The sequence below is a fragment of the Bombina bombina genome, chromosome 4 (genome assembly GCF_027579735.1).
Source record: "Bombina bombina isolate aBomBom1 chromosome 4, aBomBom1.pri, whole genome shotgun sequence".
NCBI lineage: Eukaryota > Metazoa > Chordata > Amphibia > Anura > Bombinatoridae > Bombina > Bombina bombina.
The window spans coordinates 768,617,200-768,638,032 of record NC_069502.1 but is presented as its reverse complement, the minus strand read 5'-3'; the positions used below and the strand labels follow the sequence as shown (position 1 = coordinate 768,638,032).

The window sequence follows — 20,833 nt, the reverse complement described above, 5'->3', positions numbered from 1 at the left end:
TTAACGTAATGATGTTTTTATACATATTCTGTGTCAAAATCTTTTATTATTATTTTTCTTTTTTAAATAAGCAACTTTATTTTCTAGCAAGTTTTATTTGAACGTGAAAAACAATTTTAAGAGATAGAGAACAGAGTAAGCATTAAAGGGACACTAAACCCAAAATGTATCTTTCACAATTCAGGAAGAGGATACAATTTTAAACAACATTTCAATGGACTTCTATGATCTAATTTGCTTCATTCTTTAGATATCCTTTACTAAAGAAATAGCAATGCACATGGGTGAGCCAATCACACGAGGCATCTATGTGCAGCCACCAATCAGCAGCTACTTGAGCCTATCTAGATATGCTTTTCAGCAAAGAATATCAAGAGAATGAAGCAAACTATATAATAGAAGTAAATTAGAAAGTTGTTTAAAAGTGCATGCTCGTTCTAAATCATGAAAGAAAAAAAATGTGTGTTTCATGTCCCTTTAAACAGTGTGCCCTAGTCAAATGATAGAAGCACAAAGATAAATAATGAAACAGGGTGCCAGCAGAAAAGTGGGCAGTGCCAAAAAGACAAGGAGGTTTCACTAGATTTATACCTGCTAATAAATCAATTTAACAACACAACCATATCCTTACTTGTAGGTGCATTGCCTCTTACTACTGGAGTAGAGTAATAACCCTCACCTTCCTGCTTAATTTATTAATACATAACTAGCCAAGAATGTTTTTGGAGACAGGGAAGAGAAATGTTTGTGTGAAGCAGGGTGTGAAACCGATTTCTAATTAAGTATAAACCTGTGTTTCTCTCATGCTCTTAGGCAAACATATTAGTGCTGTTTGGGCAGGACAGAAGCTGGACCATATGAAGACAATGGTGTGAGGAAAACCTCTGCCTAGTTCTACCAAATGATGCTTGTGCTGACGAAAAACATATTGAATTGGTAAACTTTAGTGGCTATGTGCAAGGAAGACTATGGGCTAGATTTATCAAAGGCTAGGCGAACTCTGTATGTTCTTCGCCTGTAACTGCGCCCCAGCTCGCCTCCGGAGAGGCGCACATGTGCGCCTAAATTTATAAAAAAAATAGACGTAACTTTGCACAGGCGAGCTGGGGCGTAGTAATGATAAATTGCGCCTGTCGGGAACAGCATTTACTCCCTATAAATATTTGCGCCGCCATGTTTTGATTATTAAAAAAACCTTTTTTAGGTAACTAATTAGCTAATATTTATATTACACAATGTTTCTGTGCTGTTTGTGCCATAAGTTGACACAAAAATGAATATATTAATATATACATATATACATATAAAACTTTTAGTACCATATGCGCCTGTGGAAGCGCAAATTACTGGGAATAACAGTATCTTCTTTGCGCTGAACTTTTGTAAAATTAGTTGAAAGAGTAAAGTACTGCATCACAAGATGTAAAAGCATGTATTATAATGGTGCTCGACTGAGTCTGTATGGCGAAATATACAACACGCAATTACAGCCGGAATTATCGATGATCTCTGAATCGTGGCTAACCGCAAAAATACCTGAGTCTGCCATTGCAATACATGGATATTCATGCCATAGAAATGATAGAGCAAAGAGGAGGCGGTATTGTAATTTATGTTGACAATTCCACAAAGTACACCCCCTTACAAAAATCTAGCTCTCCTGCCACCTTTGATTTCCTTTCTGGCAAAATTGAAATCCCATGCAGTAAATCAATTGTTGCAGGGATCTACCGCCCACCTAGCTCCCCTGTACATTCCCTTTCTGACATAGCACATCTCCTTAGTGAAACCATAGCTCAAAACCCAAAAAGTGAAATTTTGGTTTTTGGAGATTTTAATATTGATTGGCTGAATCCAAAAAATAATAGTTGTCGCTCACTGTTTAAATCTCTGCAGCTAACACAATTAATCTCCTCTCCAACTCGCATTAACATCAAAAGCCATAATCACACCCTGCTTGACTGGATTCTCTCCACTTCTCCCAACCGAATCCAGGAGGCAGGTGTTCTCCCTAACAATTTCAGTGACCACTGCCTAGTGTACTGCGTGCGCAAAATAAAGGCAACTAAATCCTCTCCCAAGGTTAAAATCACCAGGTCCTTCAAAAAATGTAATCTTCAATCATTTCTAAATGACATTAAGAACCTCCCCTGGCACAGATTAAACCTAATCCCAGATCTAGATTCCGCAGTAGAATTCTTCCAGTCTGAACTCATACAAGTTTGGAATTTGCATGCCCCGCTGCGTAAGGTGAGAGTAAAAGGAGCACACTTAAATTGGATCACAGCTGACCTCACTCAAATGTACCAGTTTCGGGATTCATTGTGGTCAAAGTTCAAGCATACAGGCTCTATGAATGATCACTGTGTATATAGACAATGGCGAAATATATGCACTAAACAAACAAAATTGGCCAAGGCCCAATATTTCTGTGAAAATCTGATCAATAACATATCAAACCCTAGAAAGTTTTGGAAACTCATAAACAACTTACAAAATCCACCAATCCACTCCCAACCCCCCACTATCAATGTGGACAACCAAACCCTGCAACTCCCCTTAGAAGTAGCAAATGCCTTTAATAGTTATTTTGTCGGATGCTCCACCACCCTGATAGACAAACTAATAAATGACACGCATCCTGAAACTACAAATGTGGATCAGGCCCCACTAAATCAGCAAAGACCCAATATACAGAAGTTCAATTTTAGACCTGTACCCATCAAGGTCGTTAAGAAACACCTTGATAATCTAAAAATGAAAAACCAGTCTGGACCTGATCAAATCCCAGCAATGCTGTTGAAGCTCAGTGCTCCAGCAATTGCTAAACCCGTCACAACCCTAATTAACGAATCCTTGGTGTCTGGATACATACCCAATCTTTGGAAAACTGCAAGAGTAGTGCCTATCCATAAAAGTGGGGAGTTAACCTTGGTTTCTAATTATCGTCCCATATCTTTGCTCCCAGTATTGTCAAAAATCTTAGAAAAATGCGTCCATACGCAACTATGTGAGTATTACCAGCAATCTAACTATCTGACCCCTGATCAATCAGATTTTCGCCCGAATCACTCCACTACAACTGCCCTCCTAAAAGTTTGCAATGACATCCAAACTGGCATGGAACAAGGAGACCTAACTGGAGCTATTTTCCTTGACTTTGCAAAGGCCTTTGACACAGTAGACCATGACATACTACTGCTCAAACTAAAAAACTCAGGTATTGGTGATCGTTCACTAACCTGGTTTCGATCATATGTATCGGATAGATTACAATATGTCTCCATTTCTGGCAGTGACTCCCTCCCTCTCCCGGTCACGTGTGGTGTTCCCCAAGGATCCATTTTCGGCCCCCTACTATTCACATTATTTATAAATGATCTGCCTAATGTCTGCAAATCCTCAACTGTACACATGTACGCAGACGACACAGTAATCTATGCAAACAATTCCGATCTGCCGCAGCTTGAAGCAGTGCTCCAAGACCAATTCACAGAGGTAGAAAAATGGATCTCAAAAAACAAACTCTTCCTAAACACTGACAAAACTGTCACAATGATCTTTGGAACGGGACCTAAATTACACAAATTACAAAATTCCCATCTACGCATCAAAACAAAATCCAATTGCACGCTGACCGCAGTCCACTCTTTCAAATACTTGGGTATGTTGTTAGACCCCAATCTATCTTTTGGCCTCCACATAGAAAAACTTGCATCTAAACTTTACCCAAAACTAGGTGCCCTGTACAGAAACAAATCCTGCCTCAGCCCTAGAGTAAAGGAAAAGATTGTACAGCAATGCTGATGCCTATCATGGATTACGGGGACGTAGTATACGCACCTGCACCGCAAACTCACCTTAATAAACTTAATACATTGTATAACTCGTTCTGTCTCTTTGTGCTACAATGTAACTACAGGACCCACCATTGTGACATGCTAAAAGAACTAAACTGGCTGTCGCTGGAATCCAGACGCACCCTCCATCTTTCCTGCCTTGTGTTTAAGAGCCTTTCTGGGAAGCTCCCACCCTACCTGAGCAGAATGCTCTCCCCGGCTATTCCCACCTCCTATAACCTCCGATCCAATACCAGCACATTATTTAGTTTGCCTCAATACAAAAAGAAAGCAGCTCGATCCTCCTTTTCCTACAGAGCACCACAATTATGGAACGACCTCCCGCACACTTTCAAACCTTCCCCAAGCCTAATATCCTTTAAGAGATCCCTCTATACATATCTCAAAACAGAATGCACCTGTCATGGTTGATTAATTACCTGTTCTATGTTAAATTTTGTATATATTGTGTATTAATATTGTTTTTGTATTTTATTGTACCCTATTGTATCAATGCAATGTCTTGTGGACCCAGGACATACTTGAAAACGAGAGAAATCTCAATGTATCCTTCCTGGTAAAATATTTTATAAATAAATAAATAAATAAATGAATAAGCAACTGGGCGTATTTGTAGGTCGGGCTGTTAAATTACGCCTATTACTAATGTATATTGGTGCACTAGGGAGCCCGCCCGTGCGCCTAGGCGAATGCAAGTGAAGTGCGAAGAAGTTTCTTTCAGATTTGCGCAATTATAGGCGCAGAGTGCTTTGATAAATATGAGGATCCGTTTGTATGCGTTATTTTGGACGATATTAGAGGAGAATGGCTTTGATAAATCTAGCCCTATGTGGTGGCCATGCCTAACTATTTCCCTGAACAGAAGTCCAAACCTTAAAGGGACATTAAACACTAAGCAAACGATAGATAAAATGATGCATTCAAAGAAAAGATTAGTCAGAGAATAACATGTAGATGCATTTTGTAAAGTTTCATTAGGTGTCTAAATATTGACAAAATAATTGTAAAGTTTTAGGGTCTATAATACAATGGGAGCTGCCATGTTGTAACTTGGGTTACTTTTTCTGCTGTGGCCAATTAGGTACAGTTATAAATAGGTCACTAGAGTCGTGTGCAGCCAATGGCTGTGTGGAATATAACAGTGTTCTGCACTTTCATTTCAAACAGAAACTGAAAAACTCACAATTGCAGAATGGAATTACAGCAAAAGGGGACAAAATAAGCCATGCAAGTGTATTGTAGACTTTTTAATACATATACAATATATTATTTTATATTGCCATCTCCAGTGTTTAATGTCCCTTTAAAAATGCATTATTTCATAAGTTATCAATATATCAAAGTGAATCCAGTTAGTTAAATAAACTTTGGAAGATGTATGTCCTTTAAAGTGACATTGTACTATAATTCAGATAGGGCATTTGATTTTAAACAACTTTCCAATTTACTTTTATTATCAAATTTGCTTTGTTCTCTTGGTATTCTTAGATTAAAGCTAAACCTAGGTAGGCTCATATGCTAATTGAAGACTGCCTCTTATCTGAATGCATTTGACAGTTTTTCACAGCTAGATGGCGTTAGTTCATGTGTGTCATATTGATAATACTGTGCTCACGCCCGTGGAGCTATTGATTGAGTCAGCACTAATTACCTGAAATGCAAGTCTGTCAAAAGATCTGAGATAAGAAGGCAGTCTGCAGAAGTTTAGATACAAGGTAAAAAGGTATAATACTATAACAGTGTTGGTTATGCAAAATTGGGGAAATGGTAAATAAAGGAATTCTATATATCTTTTTAAACAATAACATTTTTGGTGTTTACTGTCCCTTTAAGTTTAAAAGGACAGTAACGTCAAAATAATTTGAACAAGGGATCTTCATGTGCTTGAAATTCCTGACTACTTGCACAGGAATCTCTGGACTTTGAAGAAAATAACCTGAGTGAACCTCTTTCCAGAATAATTCCATGGAAAATTAATCTGGTTGGACGGTACTATACGGTGTTGGAATTACTGATTTTACATTGCGTGTGTGACAGGGACCCATTCTGCTAATGAGGCATCGCCAAAAATGATGTCCAGAGAAAGGATCACTGAGATATTATGTAACTTGATCTTTCCAAAAGAATTTGCAAGGATATCTGTAGAGATCTAGTGCACTGGCCACCCCAAAGGACCAATGTGCCTGTGCTGCTGTATTATAGTGACCAACATATTGAGGGGGCTGCAGGAACACTCAGAAGTAAAGTAGCTTGAGAGCTACTATTGATGATGAGAAGTGATTTGGAGATCTACTTTTATCTGGGGAGTGTGGTGTTATAGGCATCTTCAACACACTAAGGGGAGACACCAGTCTTTCAATATTTGTGTCTTACTCAATAGGAGTAGCTAGCCAGGAGGCATCTAAATGTTAAAAGACAATGCAATGGCAATTACTTTGAGTTTCAGTTTTTTATATTATTCTTTAGCAATTGTAATTACAAAATGTCTCCTTTCTCTTTAAAGGGATAGGGAAATCAAAATTAAAGTTGCACAATTCAGATAGAGCATGTATTTTTAAGACACTTTTAAAGTTGCTTCTACTTTCAAATGTGCTTCGTTCTCTTTGGTATCCCTTATTGAAAAAAAATATGCGCATATCCTACATTAGTGGGGGCTAGTTGCCGATTGGTGCCTGCACACAGTCTTATGTGATTGGATCACTAGATGTGTTAATCTAGCTGCCAGTAGTGCAAAGTTGTTCTTTCAGCAAAGGACAAGAGAATAAAGGCTGTGATACACTGCAAACGGAGCGGAGCGCAGCGTGTAGATGCGGCTGTGCGCGCTCAGTGTGTCCTGCCTTTTCATCTCTGAGCACTCTGCCGCGTCAGGTGGCATAGCTGAGCGCTCAGAGATGAAATATTTGAACTTCAGAAGCGATGTGACGCGGTGCGAAGCAGCTGCTGCCTAGCGCTACATCGCTTGCAGTGTGTCACAGCCTTTAAGCAAATTTGATAATAGAAGTAAGTTGGAAAGTGGTTTAAAAAATGACCACCGCCCATAAGCCTTGTAAATAATCATTATTATTTTTTTTTTTTTACTAAGCAACTCCCTTCCAAATTCTCAAAGACAGAGTAGTTATTAGCATTATTAGGGTGGAGATACCTACTAAAATAGATGCTATTTGTTTATTTTCTATACTGGACTTAACATGCCAAAGAATGAGTTGTGTAAGTTCCGAAGTTTAGAAAAGTAAAGGCCATGAGTGAGGAACTGAAAGTACTTGTTTTTGTCTTTATTTATTTTTGTAATGCATTTACCACTGAGATGCTTAAGAGTGGGTGCTAGTTAGATCAGATACATTTATAGATAGCATTTCATAGCTTGTACTGAAAATAACTGTTTTGTTCTGCTGAACAAAAAAATGCTTGAATGCCATTCTGTGTAACATAAAAGCTTTATATTGCTTGTCTTGTTCTCACAATGGGCAATTTTTAGTTCTCTGCTAAACTAAAGGAAAGCTTGCCACAAGATTGGCCCTAACTTGCAAGCTTGCAAAATAGTCTCCGATGACAGCAATAGAAATAACTGTAATTAAGAAAAAAGACTCCTGGAAAATGAGCACTTGCCTTAACTAGAGGGGGGAAAAAATAATTTAAAAAAAATCAGATCTGTGCTTTATTATGCGTTGGTAAGTAGTTTTATTTCCCACAAGGCTGGTCTCCTATAGGTAATAAGATGTCCCACCATTACTGACAATGATGTATATTACAGAACAACACTGCTTACATCCTGTAAAGTAATGCAGAAGATGATTAAAAACAAATAAACCCAAGTATGTATGTATGTACAGTATGTATGTATATATATATTTAATATGGGTAAATTCAGATATTGGGTAATCCTAGGATAAAACGGACATTACCCAAGCGGCTGTGGGTAAAGCCCACTGTATGTAAACCTCATTCCCCAAGGTTCACTCGGGGTGGATGCCAGCGGATCATCGGGGCGCCTTCCTAGAACCCCCAGGCGGAGGCAAAATAAATAGTGTAGATGGGGGAATTACAGTACATCGGGCTTTAACCACAGCCGCTTGAGTAATGTCCGTTTTACCCGGGTAATCCTAGGATTACACAGATTTCTTACTTTACCCGTAACACACACACATATCTTATTTCCGATATAGCTCTTCTCTAAAAGGGATTTATTGCTTTGCTTTCTGCTTAATAAATAACAAAAAAAACAATAACATTAAAAAGGTTTTAAAACAAAATTAAAACCTACATTTAAATATAACACATACAGAAGTAGATTCCTTGCCCAATGTGCTTAGAGGGACATGGCTGCACCTCACTGACGAGGCCCAAAGGAAGCCGAAACATTTGTCTGGGGTTGCCATTTCCCTTGTTCAGAGGAGGCGGGATCAGACTGATATAATTCAGGTAAGTTCTTCTCTATGAAAAGCACAATTGGGCTAAAAAAGGGTGCTCCCAGGTAGTAAATCGCCATAAATAAAGCTCCTGAGAGAGCGCTTCTCTTTCGGTATGTATTTAAATATAATATACTCACTAATAGAACCCAGAAAAGGCTGAAGTAATCAAGGCCAAAGCCACGAAAAATTGAACAAATTGAAAGGCCAGTTTGGAGAGTCCATGAACTCTGAAGGTAGGGCCAGTGATTAGGTCAGGGTTTGTGCAGTTCCAGGGTCCATTGAGAGAAACAAGAGTTAAAGGAATACGGGGCAGTGGAAGATATCGTCTAGTCCTGAACAATACCTCACATTTTTTGCAGGTGAGTTTACTTGCAAACATAAAACAAAACTGAAAAGCATAGATATCCTCAGCTTGTGTAAAATACTTATGACTTTCTTTATGCTGCAGGTTTACATAAATTTTTTCAACGGCACAAACATTTTGTCAGGTTTTAAGAGTAAATAACCCTGATGGTATAAAAGACTTATTTTGCGCATGCAGTTCACTTGTGATTGACACATAAATAATAAACTATTTTAATTTACATATTCAGACTCTTGTGTTTAATAGAAATGTATATTTAATTATACATGTCTTATTTTAATATATACAGGTACAAATTCCCAAATCCAGGGGGAACTTCCGGGCGGCGGCCATGATAGGTCGCAAGACTGACTACCTCTTCAAATCTTAGTGCTCATCCACACACAATTCTCTCTCCATCTCCCCATCAAATAATAATTTTCACCTAATATTATACAGGAGAGAGGGCTTTTGTGAAAGATACCAGTATTTTTGGATTTGATGCTGAATTCACTTTTAAGGTTGCGGCCTATTACTCAACCCCCCGGCAGGGCACTTGCCTCTGTCGTTACAGTGCAGTGTAAACCCCGCAAGACACTGCAGGACCTTTCTTAGCACTTAACTTCCAGGGCTAAGTGTCTGCTAACATGAAGAAAATAGCGGAGGAGACAATGCTGACATTACTAGAAGAGCATTTTCAAAATCTGCAAAAGATATGTAGAAACAGCTTCGATGGGATCTACCAGAAACGTGAGCGGCACAGGGAGAGCTATGGCGACCTGGGGGAATCTCCTACACCTCCCGCTGAACTTACTAAGGAAGGTGAGCGCTGCGAAGTGGCACACCCACAGACCATCAAAAATCCCCACATGCCTGTAGTTCGCCCTACACTGGAGATGTCGGCTACTTACTGCGGAGAGAGTGCAAGACAGTTGATGGTGTCCTCATGGCCCTTGCCAGTAGATGTGAGAATGTCTGCGGTGGTTCTGAAAGTTCTGCCGCACTTGGATCAAGATGAGTCATCAGCTATGGGGGCTGAGTATCGCCCAGCGCTTTCAGCAGTGGTGGAGACCGGACACCCGATTGATGTCGGAAGGCTAAATAGACAACAGCCGAAGAGGATGAGTGAGCTGTTGCCGACGCAGGCAGATGCCCGAGATTCCTTCTCCCGACAGTGTATGCTGCTGTGGCTGAAAGGTGAGAGTGCCGTTGCGGTCACATTGCAGCCTAAACCACCAGAGCCCCTCAGCCTGTTACGCCTGCCGCAAGACTCTGGGTATCCACAGGCTAGTGAAGCCATTGCTAACGTTGGGATCACGAATCCCCATTCTCACCCCTTCTGGCCAAAAGTTTGTGTACGGAGCAGTGAACTCTCAAAGGGCTTCACCTTCTGGGTTTGCTCAAAAAGAAGAGATGGCATAGGTTAGATGATGCCATTTTGACATCGTAACTGGGAGTAAAATCCTATGCAGAGACCTTTGCAGCTGAACACTTCTCCAAGCGAACCTTGTGCTGTATAGTATAAACTTTGCCCAATGTACTTACTGTGTCTGTGTAACCTGCATGAAGGGTAACTAGATGTAGAACATGGGTTAACAGACATATTTAACTTTGGATAGGGAGAGTGTGTTACTTTCAAACATACCCTAGTGCTGCCAGATAGCTGATGCTACCTTTTTAGGATGTATGTGCCCAGTCCCTTGATATTTATAAACTAGTTAATGGCTGACTCTAATGCCTTCATTAGTATTATATGCTCTGTGATACAAATGTCCTATTGTTATTTGTTCCTTGTTATATTAGATTTTAGAGATGCAGACATTTCCCCCTTTAGGAAATCAAACTGTTTATCATTTATGCTGTGATACTTTAGTGTGTTAAGATCTAGATAGGCTCAAAGAGAGACCTTTTGTGTTAGATTTGAAGCTTCTCTATGGATTCTAGGAGCCTTTAGTAAAATTATAAAAAAGAGGTTCCCATTAGGAGATCCAAAAGTGGTCTCTTTTCCAAGAAACAGCCACCTATTCAAGGTTACGAGCTTACATCTGGGGTCCAAGAGCGGCCTCTTGTGCCATCTGGGAGGCTTATAGAATAACAGGCATTTTACCTACATGCTACGTACTTGAAACTTTTATGATTTCTGTGTAACAGTGTGTCTTGTTTTTTTTTTACTCCATGTATGCCTTTTAAGGAACCTCAATAAATAAATAAAAAAAAAAATAAAAAAAAATCCCAAATCCAGAATTCTAAAATCCAGACTTTCATGGATATATTTTTTAAATAAAATGTATTAAAATTTACCATTTTCCCCCACTAGTAAGTCACAATAATTCTCTGACTGCATCTTTGGTTTGGTAGTCTATATTTAACAACAGCCATTAGCTTTCTAATTACAGTACAGGTATAAAATATACGAATAAGCTCTATTAAAGTGAAGGTCCATTTTGATGAATTAGTGCCCGGTTTTTAATAGACCTATTAAAAACAAGGGCACTTTAATTAATCAAAATTGACATTTCACCGTTTTCTTCTAAAACCTTACCTTTTAATCCTGGCAGCCGCTACAGCACTTCCTCCGCCCGTCGCAAGCTGTCTTAGCAGGGCCAAAATGACGAATCCGGCTTCCTCCAATCACAACATTGCATCAGGCCAAGATTCCCCCGAGGGGGAAGCTGTGATTGGAGGAAGCCTGATTCAAAATAGACCTTCACTTTAAAATGATATAAGATGTTGTTTACATTTGACCCCATCCCCTCTCCAGGCTGCCCCCCATTGTATAGATGCAAATATACAAATATTCTAAAACCCAAACTATTTAGAAATCCAAATCTTTTCCGGTCCCAAGCAATTTGGATAAAGGGATTAATATATTCATATTTATAAGGGTTAAACACACAGTTGAAATCAACAATGGACTACTGTGACTTAGATAAACACATCTGGTGAGCTAATATGAAGCATACATGCAAAATTAAAAATCAACAGCTAGTTCCGAGTAATGCATTGCTGTTCCCAAGACTACCTAGGTATGCTGTTCAACAAAGGAGAACAAGAAAAACAGACGTAAATTAAAAATCTGTTAAAAATGCATTTTCTGACTGAATTATGAAAGTTTAAAAATGTCCCCTAAAACTGGTATAAACTGACTGTAAGGGACATTTTCTTTGTCACTTGTACTAAAGGACAATATACATTTTTAACAAAACAATAAAATGTAACATTATTGTCTTAAGTGCAGAATTCATAGGAACTTCTCATAAAATGTTATAAAGCAACCAAAATAAATATAAAATATATATCTTTGGGAAATTCCAGAATGCTTATTCATTAAATAGATAGCTTGGAGTAATGTTACAGTTGTATCAAAAACACAAATAACATTTTCATCCTCAATGATTCATTTAAGAAATATAATAGTCAACCAACCTATTTCTTGTTTCTTCTACAGGGGAAAACAAACAAGATTAAATCACAGCATCCTTTACAATGTAGCATCTATCTGACAGTGATATGACTTGATATATACAGTTTTAAAGGGACAGGAAACTCCAAAATTCTCTTTCGTGATTTGGATAGAACAAGATTTTTAACAACTTTCCAATTTACTGCTATTATCAAATTTGCTTCATTCGCTTGTTATCCTTTACTGAAGGAACCACATTGCACTACAGGCAGCTAGCTGAACACATCTAGTTAGTCAATCACAAGAGACAAATGTGTGCAGGTACCAATGAGCAACTAGCTCCCACTAGTGTAGGATATGTGTGTATTCTTTTTCAACAAGGGATACCAAGAGAACAAAGCTCATTTGAAAATAGAAGTACATTTAAAAGTATCTTGAAGGGACACTGAACACAAATTTTCTTTTCACGATTTCTAATTTACTCCTATTATCAATTTTTCTTCGTTCTCTTGCCATCTTTATTTTAAAAGCAGGAATGTAAAGCTTAGCAGCCAGCCCATTTTACGTTCAGCACCATGGATAGCGCTTGCTTATTGGAGGCTTACATTTACCCACCAATAAGCAAGCATAACCCAGGTTCTCAACCAAAAATGGGCCGGCTCCTGTGCATCACATTCCTGCTTTTTAAATAAAGATAGCAAGAGAACAAAAGGAAAATTGATAATAGGAGTAAATTATTAAGCTGCTTAAAATTGCAAGCTCTATCTGAATCATGAAAGAAAAAAAATTGGGTTTAGTGTCCATTTAAGATTACATGCTGTATCTGAATCATGCAAGTTTAATTTTGAATTTCTTATCCTTTCAATCCCTCTAGGTAAAAAGAGAACACTGTAACAAAGAAAAAGGAAAAAATTAAATGCACTGCCTAACTGCTCTAAACAACCAAAAAAAGTTTTAAACACATAGTTAAAGTCCCACTAGGGAGACCCAACGCAATGCAACTACTGTGCAGGACGTGGCCAGTGATTGCTGCCTACATGCATATGCCTTTCCCAGTTGGCTCACTTGTCATGACCTGCATAAGAATTGCAATATGTTATAGCTTCGAAGATGGATTTTAGTAATGTATTTAAATCCTTTGTATGAGTTAAACATAGTTAGGAAAGGGCATTAATGTAAACATAACAGGCTCTAAAAAATGTGTGCATTTTATTTATGCTTCAGAACAGGGCTCAAGAATGTATAGGACCTGGCACCAGCATCCTTCCCTCCAGCTGGTTTTACTGGCCACAAAGTTAGAGGAGCGTTGTGCTCATTTTAAATGAGCCCCTGGCATTCTCCCTGGGCACATGTGTGGGTGTTAAAAGGGCAGTAAATACCTTGTAATTACAAGACCTTTCTGTTGTGTTGCTGTAGAACAACATCAGCCAAGTCTTAATGTTTTGAAAACAAATTAACATAATTTTTAATACAACTTTTATCAAAAGCAAAACGTGAGAGAGATTATTTAAGGATCTTATTTAAAAGGAAACTAAACAAAAAATAATTCCCTATAAAATATATTTAAGTATGTATAATTAGTACATTGGAAAATATTTTCTCTTTTCTTTTATCTTTTTTTCCTGTAATTTGTCTTTGAAATTAGTAGCGTTTCCACTCTCTCTGGAGAGGTTGGAGTGCATTCTGTGGAATGCAGAAACCGAATAATGCTACTTGTAACACAGTGATTGGGTGATATGCGAAGGAGCTTGTTTAGAACCATCTCTAATTGGCCACAGCAAAAGAAGGCTTTCAATGGGTGTGTATATAACACAAGTACAATTACATTTATTTTATTTATTTATGTAAAAATTAAGCTTTATTTTGTCTGCAACATAAACTTTTATTTTATAAAAACTTGTTAGCAGAATATTTGTATTATAAATGCTGAAGCAGCAAAATGTAGTGAGGTTCCAATGTTTGCCAGATTACCACTGACTAAATAAACAGTTTATTGACACTACAAAGCCTCTGCAAAGGTCGTCTTAGTGACAAAAAAGAACATATTCTGTATTATTTTCTTTAAGGGACATTGTAAAAGGTGTTTAAAAAGCACAGTAATTTTTTTTTATTTTTTTTAATAGTAGCATTTGCAAATGATTATTGTTAAAATTATAAGATTAAGGGACATTAAAATAAGTTGTTATATGTGTTGCAACTAAAAAAAAAGCTTTTTTTAAAATGTATTACAAAAAAAAAAATAATTCCTGAGCTGTCCACTAATAGAACAAAGTAAGCTTTCCTTATTAGCCAGGGAACTTCTATCATATATACCTTTACCTTAGACAGAAAACCTTAAAAAGGTACAGTCAAGTCAAAATTAAACTTTCATGATTCAGATAGGGCATGCAATTTTAAACAACTTTCCAATTTAAATGTACTTTTATCTTCAAATTTGCTTTGTTCTCTTGGCATTCTTTTGTTGAAAGCTAAACCTAGGTAGGCTCAAACTGATTTCTAAACCGTTGAAGGTCACTTCTTCTTATCTCAGACATGTTGACAGTTTTTTTACAGCTAGACAGTGCTAGTTCACGTGTGCCATAAAGATAACACTGTGCTTACTCCTGTGGAGTTACTTATGAGAGGGCATTGATTGGCTAAAATGCAGGTCTGTCAAAAGAACTGAGCTAAGGGGGCAGTCTGCAGAGGCTTAGATACAAAGTAATCACAGAGGTAAAAAGTATATTAATATAACTGTTGGTTATGCAAAACTGGGGAATGGATAATAAAGGGATTATCTATCTTTTTAAACAAAAATTTTAAGGTTGATTGTCCCTTTAAACATTTTACCATATACATAAAAAAGCATGTTATTTAAACATGGAAATAAAGTTTAAAGGGACAGTCTACACCAGAATTTTTAATGTTTTAAAAGATAGATAATCCCTTTATTACCCATTCCCCAGTTTTGCATAACCAACACAGTTATATTAATATACTTTTAACTTCTGTGATTATCTTGTATCTAAGCCTCTGCAAACTGCCCCTTTTTTCAGTTCTTTTGACAGACTTGCAGTTTAGCCAATCAGTGCCTGCTCCCAGATAACTTCACGTGCACGAGCACAGTGTTATCTATATGAAATACGTGAACTAACACCCTCTAGTGGTGAAAAACCTGTTAAAATGCAATCTGAAAAGAGGTGGGCTTCAAGGTCTAAGAAATTAGCATATGAACCTCCTAGGTTAAGCTTTCAACTAAGAATACCAAGAGAACAAAGCAAAATTGGTGATAAAAGTAAAGTGGAAAATTGTTTAAAATGACATGCTCTATCTGAATCATGAAAGTTTATTTTGGCCTAGACTGTCCCTTTAAAGCCGTTTATTTTTAAGCTAACAGGAAGTGCTGCTAAGCTTTTGGCCTGCTTTGCCTGCAGGAAGAGATAGTGTTACATTTATTTTTAATCACAAAAAGGGCATCAAAAGGGATTTGCACATTCATAACTGAATTACAGGACTGAAACGTAATGGAATGACTAAATCTGATGCAATCACCAGCTAACTCCCAGTATTGCATTGCTGCTCATGAGCCTACCTAGGTTTGCTTTTCTACAAAGGATATCCAGATAAAATTACATGCTCTGGCCCATTATAGCTCAATTATTACTATCATGAACCCTTAAACTCAACATTTAATCGCCCTATAAAATGTTTAGTTAAAAGGGACATGAAACCCATTTTTTTTCTTTTGTGATTCAGACAGATCATGCAATTTTAAGCAACTTTCTAATTTACTCCTATCAATTTTTCTTCGTTCTCTTGCTATCTTTATTTAAAAAAAGACGGCATCTAAGCTTTTTTGGTTTAGAGCACTGGACAGAACGTTTTTATTGGTGGATGGATTGTCCACCAATCAGCAAGGACAACCCAGGTTGTTCACCAAAAATGGGCCGGCATCTAAACTTACATTCTTGCATTTCAAATAAAGATACTAAGAGAATTAAGACCATTTGATAATAGGAGTAAATTAGAAAGTTGCTTAAAATTCCATGCTCTATCTGAATCACAAAAGAAAAATTTTGGGTTCAGTGTCCCTTTAAGCAACTTTCTAATTTACTCCTATTATCATTTTTTCTTTGTTCTCTTGCTATCTATATTTGGAAAGCAGGAATGTAAGCTAAGGTGCCCGGACCATTTTTGGTTCAGCAATTGGGTAGCGCTTGCTGATTGGTGGCTACAATAATTTATTCTGGCTGCTTTTCTGTAAAATACCTCTGAGAAGTATTTCATTTCTTCCAGAGAGGCTGATGAGTAAGGTAAAAAATGTTTTTTTGCAAATTAAAATAATATATTTTTTGGTAACTGTGTGTCTCGTAGACCAAACTGCAAAACACGTAATTTGTAAGAACATGTCAAACACTTAAACCATTGTTTCATCTTTCTTCAATGTATGCAGCATTTGAAAACAGCTACATTCACTAACACTTTTTTGTTTGTTTTTTTATAGAAACAATTTTCTGGCATTTTTCTCATGCAACACACATCATGTTTATTTACTGCTCTTCATTATGTATGAAATATATTACCTTGTTGGACAAAACTATATTGTAATAAATAGTTTGACACAATAAAGAAATACAAAAGAAAAAAAAAAAAAAAGAAAAAAAAATATCATTATATATATATATATATATATATATATATATATATATATATATATATATATAAAAAATGCTCAGAAACACCACATGCATTCAAACATTAACAAGACTGTAAACACATAGTGTGCATATCAAACCAGTAGTGACTATCCTCAATTCTTACTGGCATAAGCTGATGAAATCACTGCAATAAATGCTTATCTAATTCATACTAATGTAACAGTATGACCGATTTCCTTAGAATGATTCCAGCTATGCTCTATTAAAAGCAAAACCACTTAACAGATTCTCACATTTGCAGGAAACTGAATTTGACACCTCCCCAAATGTGTAATTGTCTACACAAGTGAAAATACTCAAAATTAGTAAAGAAAGTAATCACTGCAATGTTAAAGGGATACTAAACCCACAGTTTTGCCTCTTGGTATCTTTATTTGAAAAAGCAGCAATGTAGGCTTACGAGCCGGGCCAATTTTTGGTTTGGCACTCTGGATAGAGCTTGCTGATTGGTGGCTACATGACTTTCTCATATCTCATCTTGGATGTCCTCTCACTGCCTTAAGCTAAATCTCTCCAAAACTGAACTCCTTATTTGTCCCCCTTCTTCCAAAATCTCCACCCCCCAATTTTCTATAATAGTAATAATTTTAAAGGGATTTTTATATTTTTTTGGTGTTGACTGTCCCTTTAAAGGGACGGTAACATTAAAATGAAACAAATTGACTGGATAGAATATGACATTTTAAACAACTTTCCAATTTACAATTATCAGTTTTGCTTAGTTCTCTTGGTATCTTTTGTTCAAGAATAATCCTAAATGAGCTTAGAAGCGTGTGCATGTGTCTATAGCCATTTGGCAGCAGTGTTTGCAACATTGTTTATTGCAGTGTCATACAATGTTGCAAATACTGCTGTCATAGACTGCTAAGACACATGCACGCTCCTAAGCTCCTATCAGCCATCCTAGGTTTATGTTTCAGCAAAGGATAACAAGAGAACAAAGAAAACTTGACAATAAAAGTAAACTGGAATATTATTTAAAATTGCAAGCTCTATCTGAATCATGAATATTTCATTTTAGTTTACTTTCCCTTTAAGATAAAGATGTACATATAAATCCTGTACTGTTCTAATGCCCTGCAGGCTTGAAATAAGAAACCTTGTCCTTTAAATGTTGTTATCAGAGAAATGTAAAGGATGTTATGTGTAATACAAAACACAAGACATTTACGTCAAGTGATGGTAAACATTGCATATTAGTAAAAAAAATATATGAACACATCGCATAGATATTGTAAGCCTAAGAGGTCAATTTATCAAAGGCTTCGCACCCCCACGACTGCAGGTTCTCACAAGAGAACTTGCAGTCCATATTTATGAAGCAGCGGTCATCAGACCGCAGCCTCCCTATCTCTTCTCCACCTCTTAGGTGGCGAATTTCAATCTCCATTATCTCGTCCGACGAGGAGATTGACAGCTTCTGCCCGCACGTGATTGGCTGTGCGCGGGCGGCATTGCACAAGAGCGCAAAATTGCGTTCTTGTGCAATGATGGATTCCGCCAGCGGAATTCAGTCCGCCAGAGGCGAGCTGCAGCTTGATAAATCGACCCCTATATGTCTTCTGTCAAGCATAATTTTGTTTTAAATATAAGTTTTACCTGTCATGCAGCTCGCCTCTCTCCAAAAGCATTTTATTTTTAATGTGCTGTGCAGTAAAGACAATATGAAGCTGTACCGTAGAAAAATGGTTTAAAATCCTGGTGCTAAAAACATATTTACATTTATTCTGTGCATTCACATACACAGTACAATCTCTTATTGAACACAGCAATAGTTTTCACTAGATGCATTTTTGGTAATACATATATACTGCAAAATTGCTTCTTTTCAATTGTTAAATGCAATGGTGTGCATTTTAGTTTTGGCTGGAATGTCACTTTAATGGGATGTGAAACCCATTTTTTTTCTTTCACGATTCAGAAAGAGAATGCAATTTTAAGCAACTTTCTCATTTACTCCTATTATTTTTCTTCATTCTCTTGCTATCTTTATTTAAAAAGTAGGAATGTAAGCTTAGGAGCCGCCACATATGTGGTTCAGCACTGCACTACCCAGGTGCTGAAACAAAAAATGGGTTGGCTCCTCAGCTTACATTACTGCTTTTCAAATACCAATGTTGTTTAGCTCCTAAATATTCTTACTGACTGGGTATATATATACCCACATTGTGTCACTTGTAAAGATTATTTGGTATGATTAATTATGCTACAGCTTTTCTGAGGAATTACAATCTGATTTATAGAACACAATTCATTGGCTGTCATTGCCAATATAAATCAGCAGTACATGTCAATGATATAGATCTTAGCTACAATACTTCCCGGTTAAAAAAGGACACTTTTAAACAGAAAATACAATGGCTATTAGATGTTTAAACAGAACACATCCATCCAAAATAACTATGAGCCAAATCTTCTTTAATTGGTATTTGCTTTGTGATTTTAGATATAGCCTCACTGAAAAGAGTCCTATAAAATGTAATTATAGACTAACCTTCCTTTCAACCCTTAGTTGCTAACTCACCCTGGCAGAGGTTAATGTGGTAGTACATAGTATATAGTTAATGTGGTAGTAGATTTAATGTAAATATGTGAGGGTATTAAACATTTCAACTAAATGAAATGTTCAGATGTTATTCTATAGAATTATATTCACTAAGGCTTAACTGACCATTTTTAGTCAACTACTTCTATAAAATACAACAGCAACTGGTGTGACTGAAGTGTCAGAAGAGATTTGAGATGCTGTTAGGGGTAGCTAGGGGTGTTGTATATAATTTGTGATGAAATGTATGCATGAAAGATCCATAAAATAGTTTCAAAAAGTAGTATTGCTTGTAAGTTTGCAGTAGATAAATAGAAAGATATATATTATATATAAATATCTGAAAGTGTAATAATACAGTGGTTTAAAATAACATAAAACCAAACAGGAAATGCATCTGTATTCACACTATACTCCAGTATCAATAGCTAACTTGCTGACATTTTACAACCATGAATAAGTTTTACAAAGTATGGAAATATTTATAAAATAAATATATATTTAAAAAAATAGATGATGATCTGTACACATGTGGAAACTGTAACATTATGGTATCTTTATTTAGGAACAAAAAAAGAATTAGCTGTCACATGCATATACCTCTGTTCTAAAGAAATCTATAGGATCAGCTGATACATTGTACCTGTAAGATGGATTTTGTATGACTTGCTGCAGATGTCAGTGTGTGTACACATAGGATGCTGTATGTGCTACGTCTTTAGTGATTGATGTGGACCCCCCAGCTTACTTACATGGCAGCCGCAGCTCTTTTTTCCTGTCTCAGTTGCCGACTTATGCCCTCCCACTTTGGGTTCTTCCCTGGAGTGCACGACGAACAAAATGAGAATTCCTAACAGTATAGGGTTGATGCCCCGCATGACACACACCCTCTTGTGATACCCGTAACTGGTACCCGAGCTAACCAGAACCAAAGCGCCGCAATACTGATACTCTAGGAGGAAGCGTCAGAGTATCGCTCTCTAAAGCCACGCCCAGAATGTTCTGTCACATGACCCATGAAACGCCTAGACAGACATCTTTGGGGCTGGCAAAGTACGTGTCAACGTGCAGTTTGACTAGAGCAATTTTTATTTATTTCAGAAATAATGTAATCAAACAAGAATTCAGAAAATATAAATAGTGACGAATGAAAAAAAAAATTGTGTGATGCTACTTTTAGGAGATTCTGACCATGCATTGCACATCACCGCCGTCCCTTTTCGCTATGTGTCATATTAATATTACGTGCTGTCTTGCACATATCAATAAACAATTGCACAATGAACAAGTTGAAGGTGAAGGTGTTTTTTTTTTCTCACTGCCAGGAACAATATTTGGGATGAAGATCACTTATATAGGGCTAGAATTCCTGTAAAGAAATAGAGCAGGCAGAGGAAAATATCTGCATTATACGTTTTCCTTTGTACTCAACCATCTTTATTTAGTGTTAGTCCACCATTTGTGATTCATTAAATTAGGGCCACTATTAAACTGTCTACAGTCCACATCTGGCCAAGCAATGCTTTTTGTGAAGGGACATTAAACACTTTGGGGTCGATTTATCAAGCTATGGTGT

The 20,833-nt window shown here is 37.1% G+C and overlaps 1 protein-coding gene across 1 annotated transcript in view; it reads right to left on the bottom strand.

The window, feature by feature from the left end:
- The window catches only part of ERO1B (endoplasmic reticulum oxidoreductase 1 beta), a 168,209-nt gene extending 147,987 nt beyond the window's left edge, over positions 1–20,222 (bottom strand). Inside the window, 1 exon segment of the mRNA XM_053711099.1 lies at positions 20,010–20,222. Within this exon segment, the coding sequence (XP_053567074.1) occupies positions 20,010–20,135 (126 nt within the window). The 5' untranslated portion in view covers positions 20,136–20,222.
- Between the last annotated feature and the right edge of the window lie 611 nt (positions 20,223–20,833).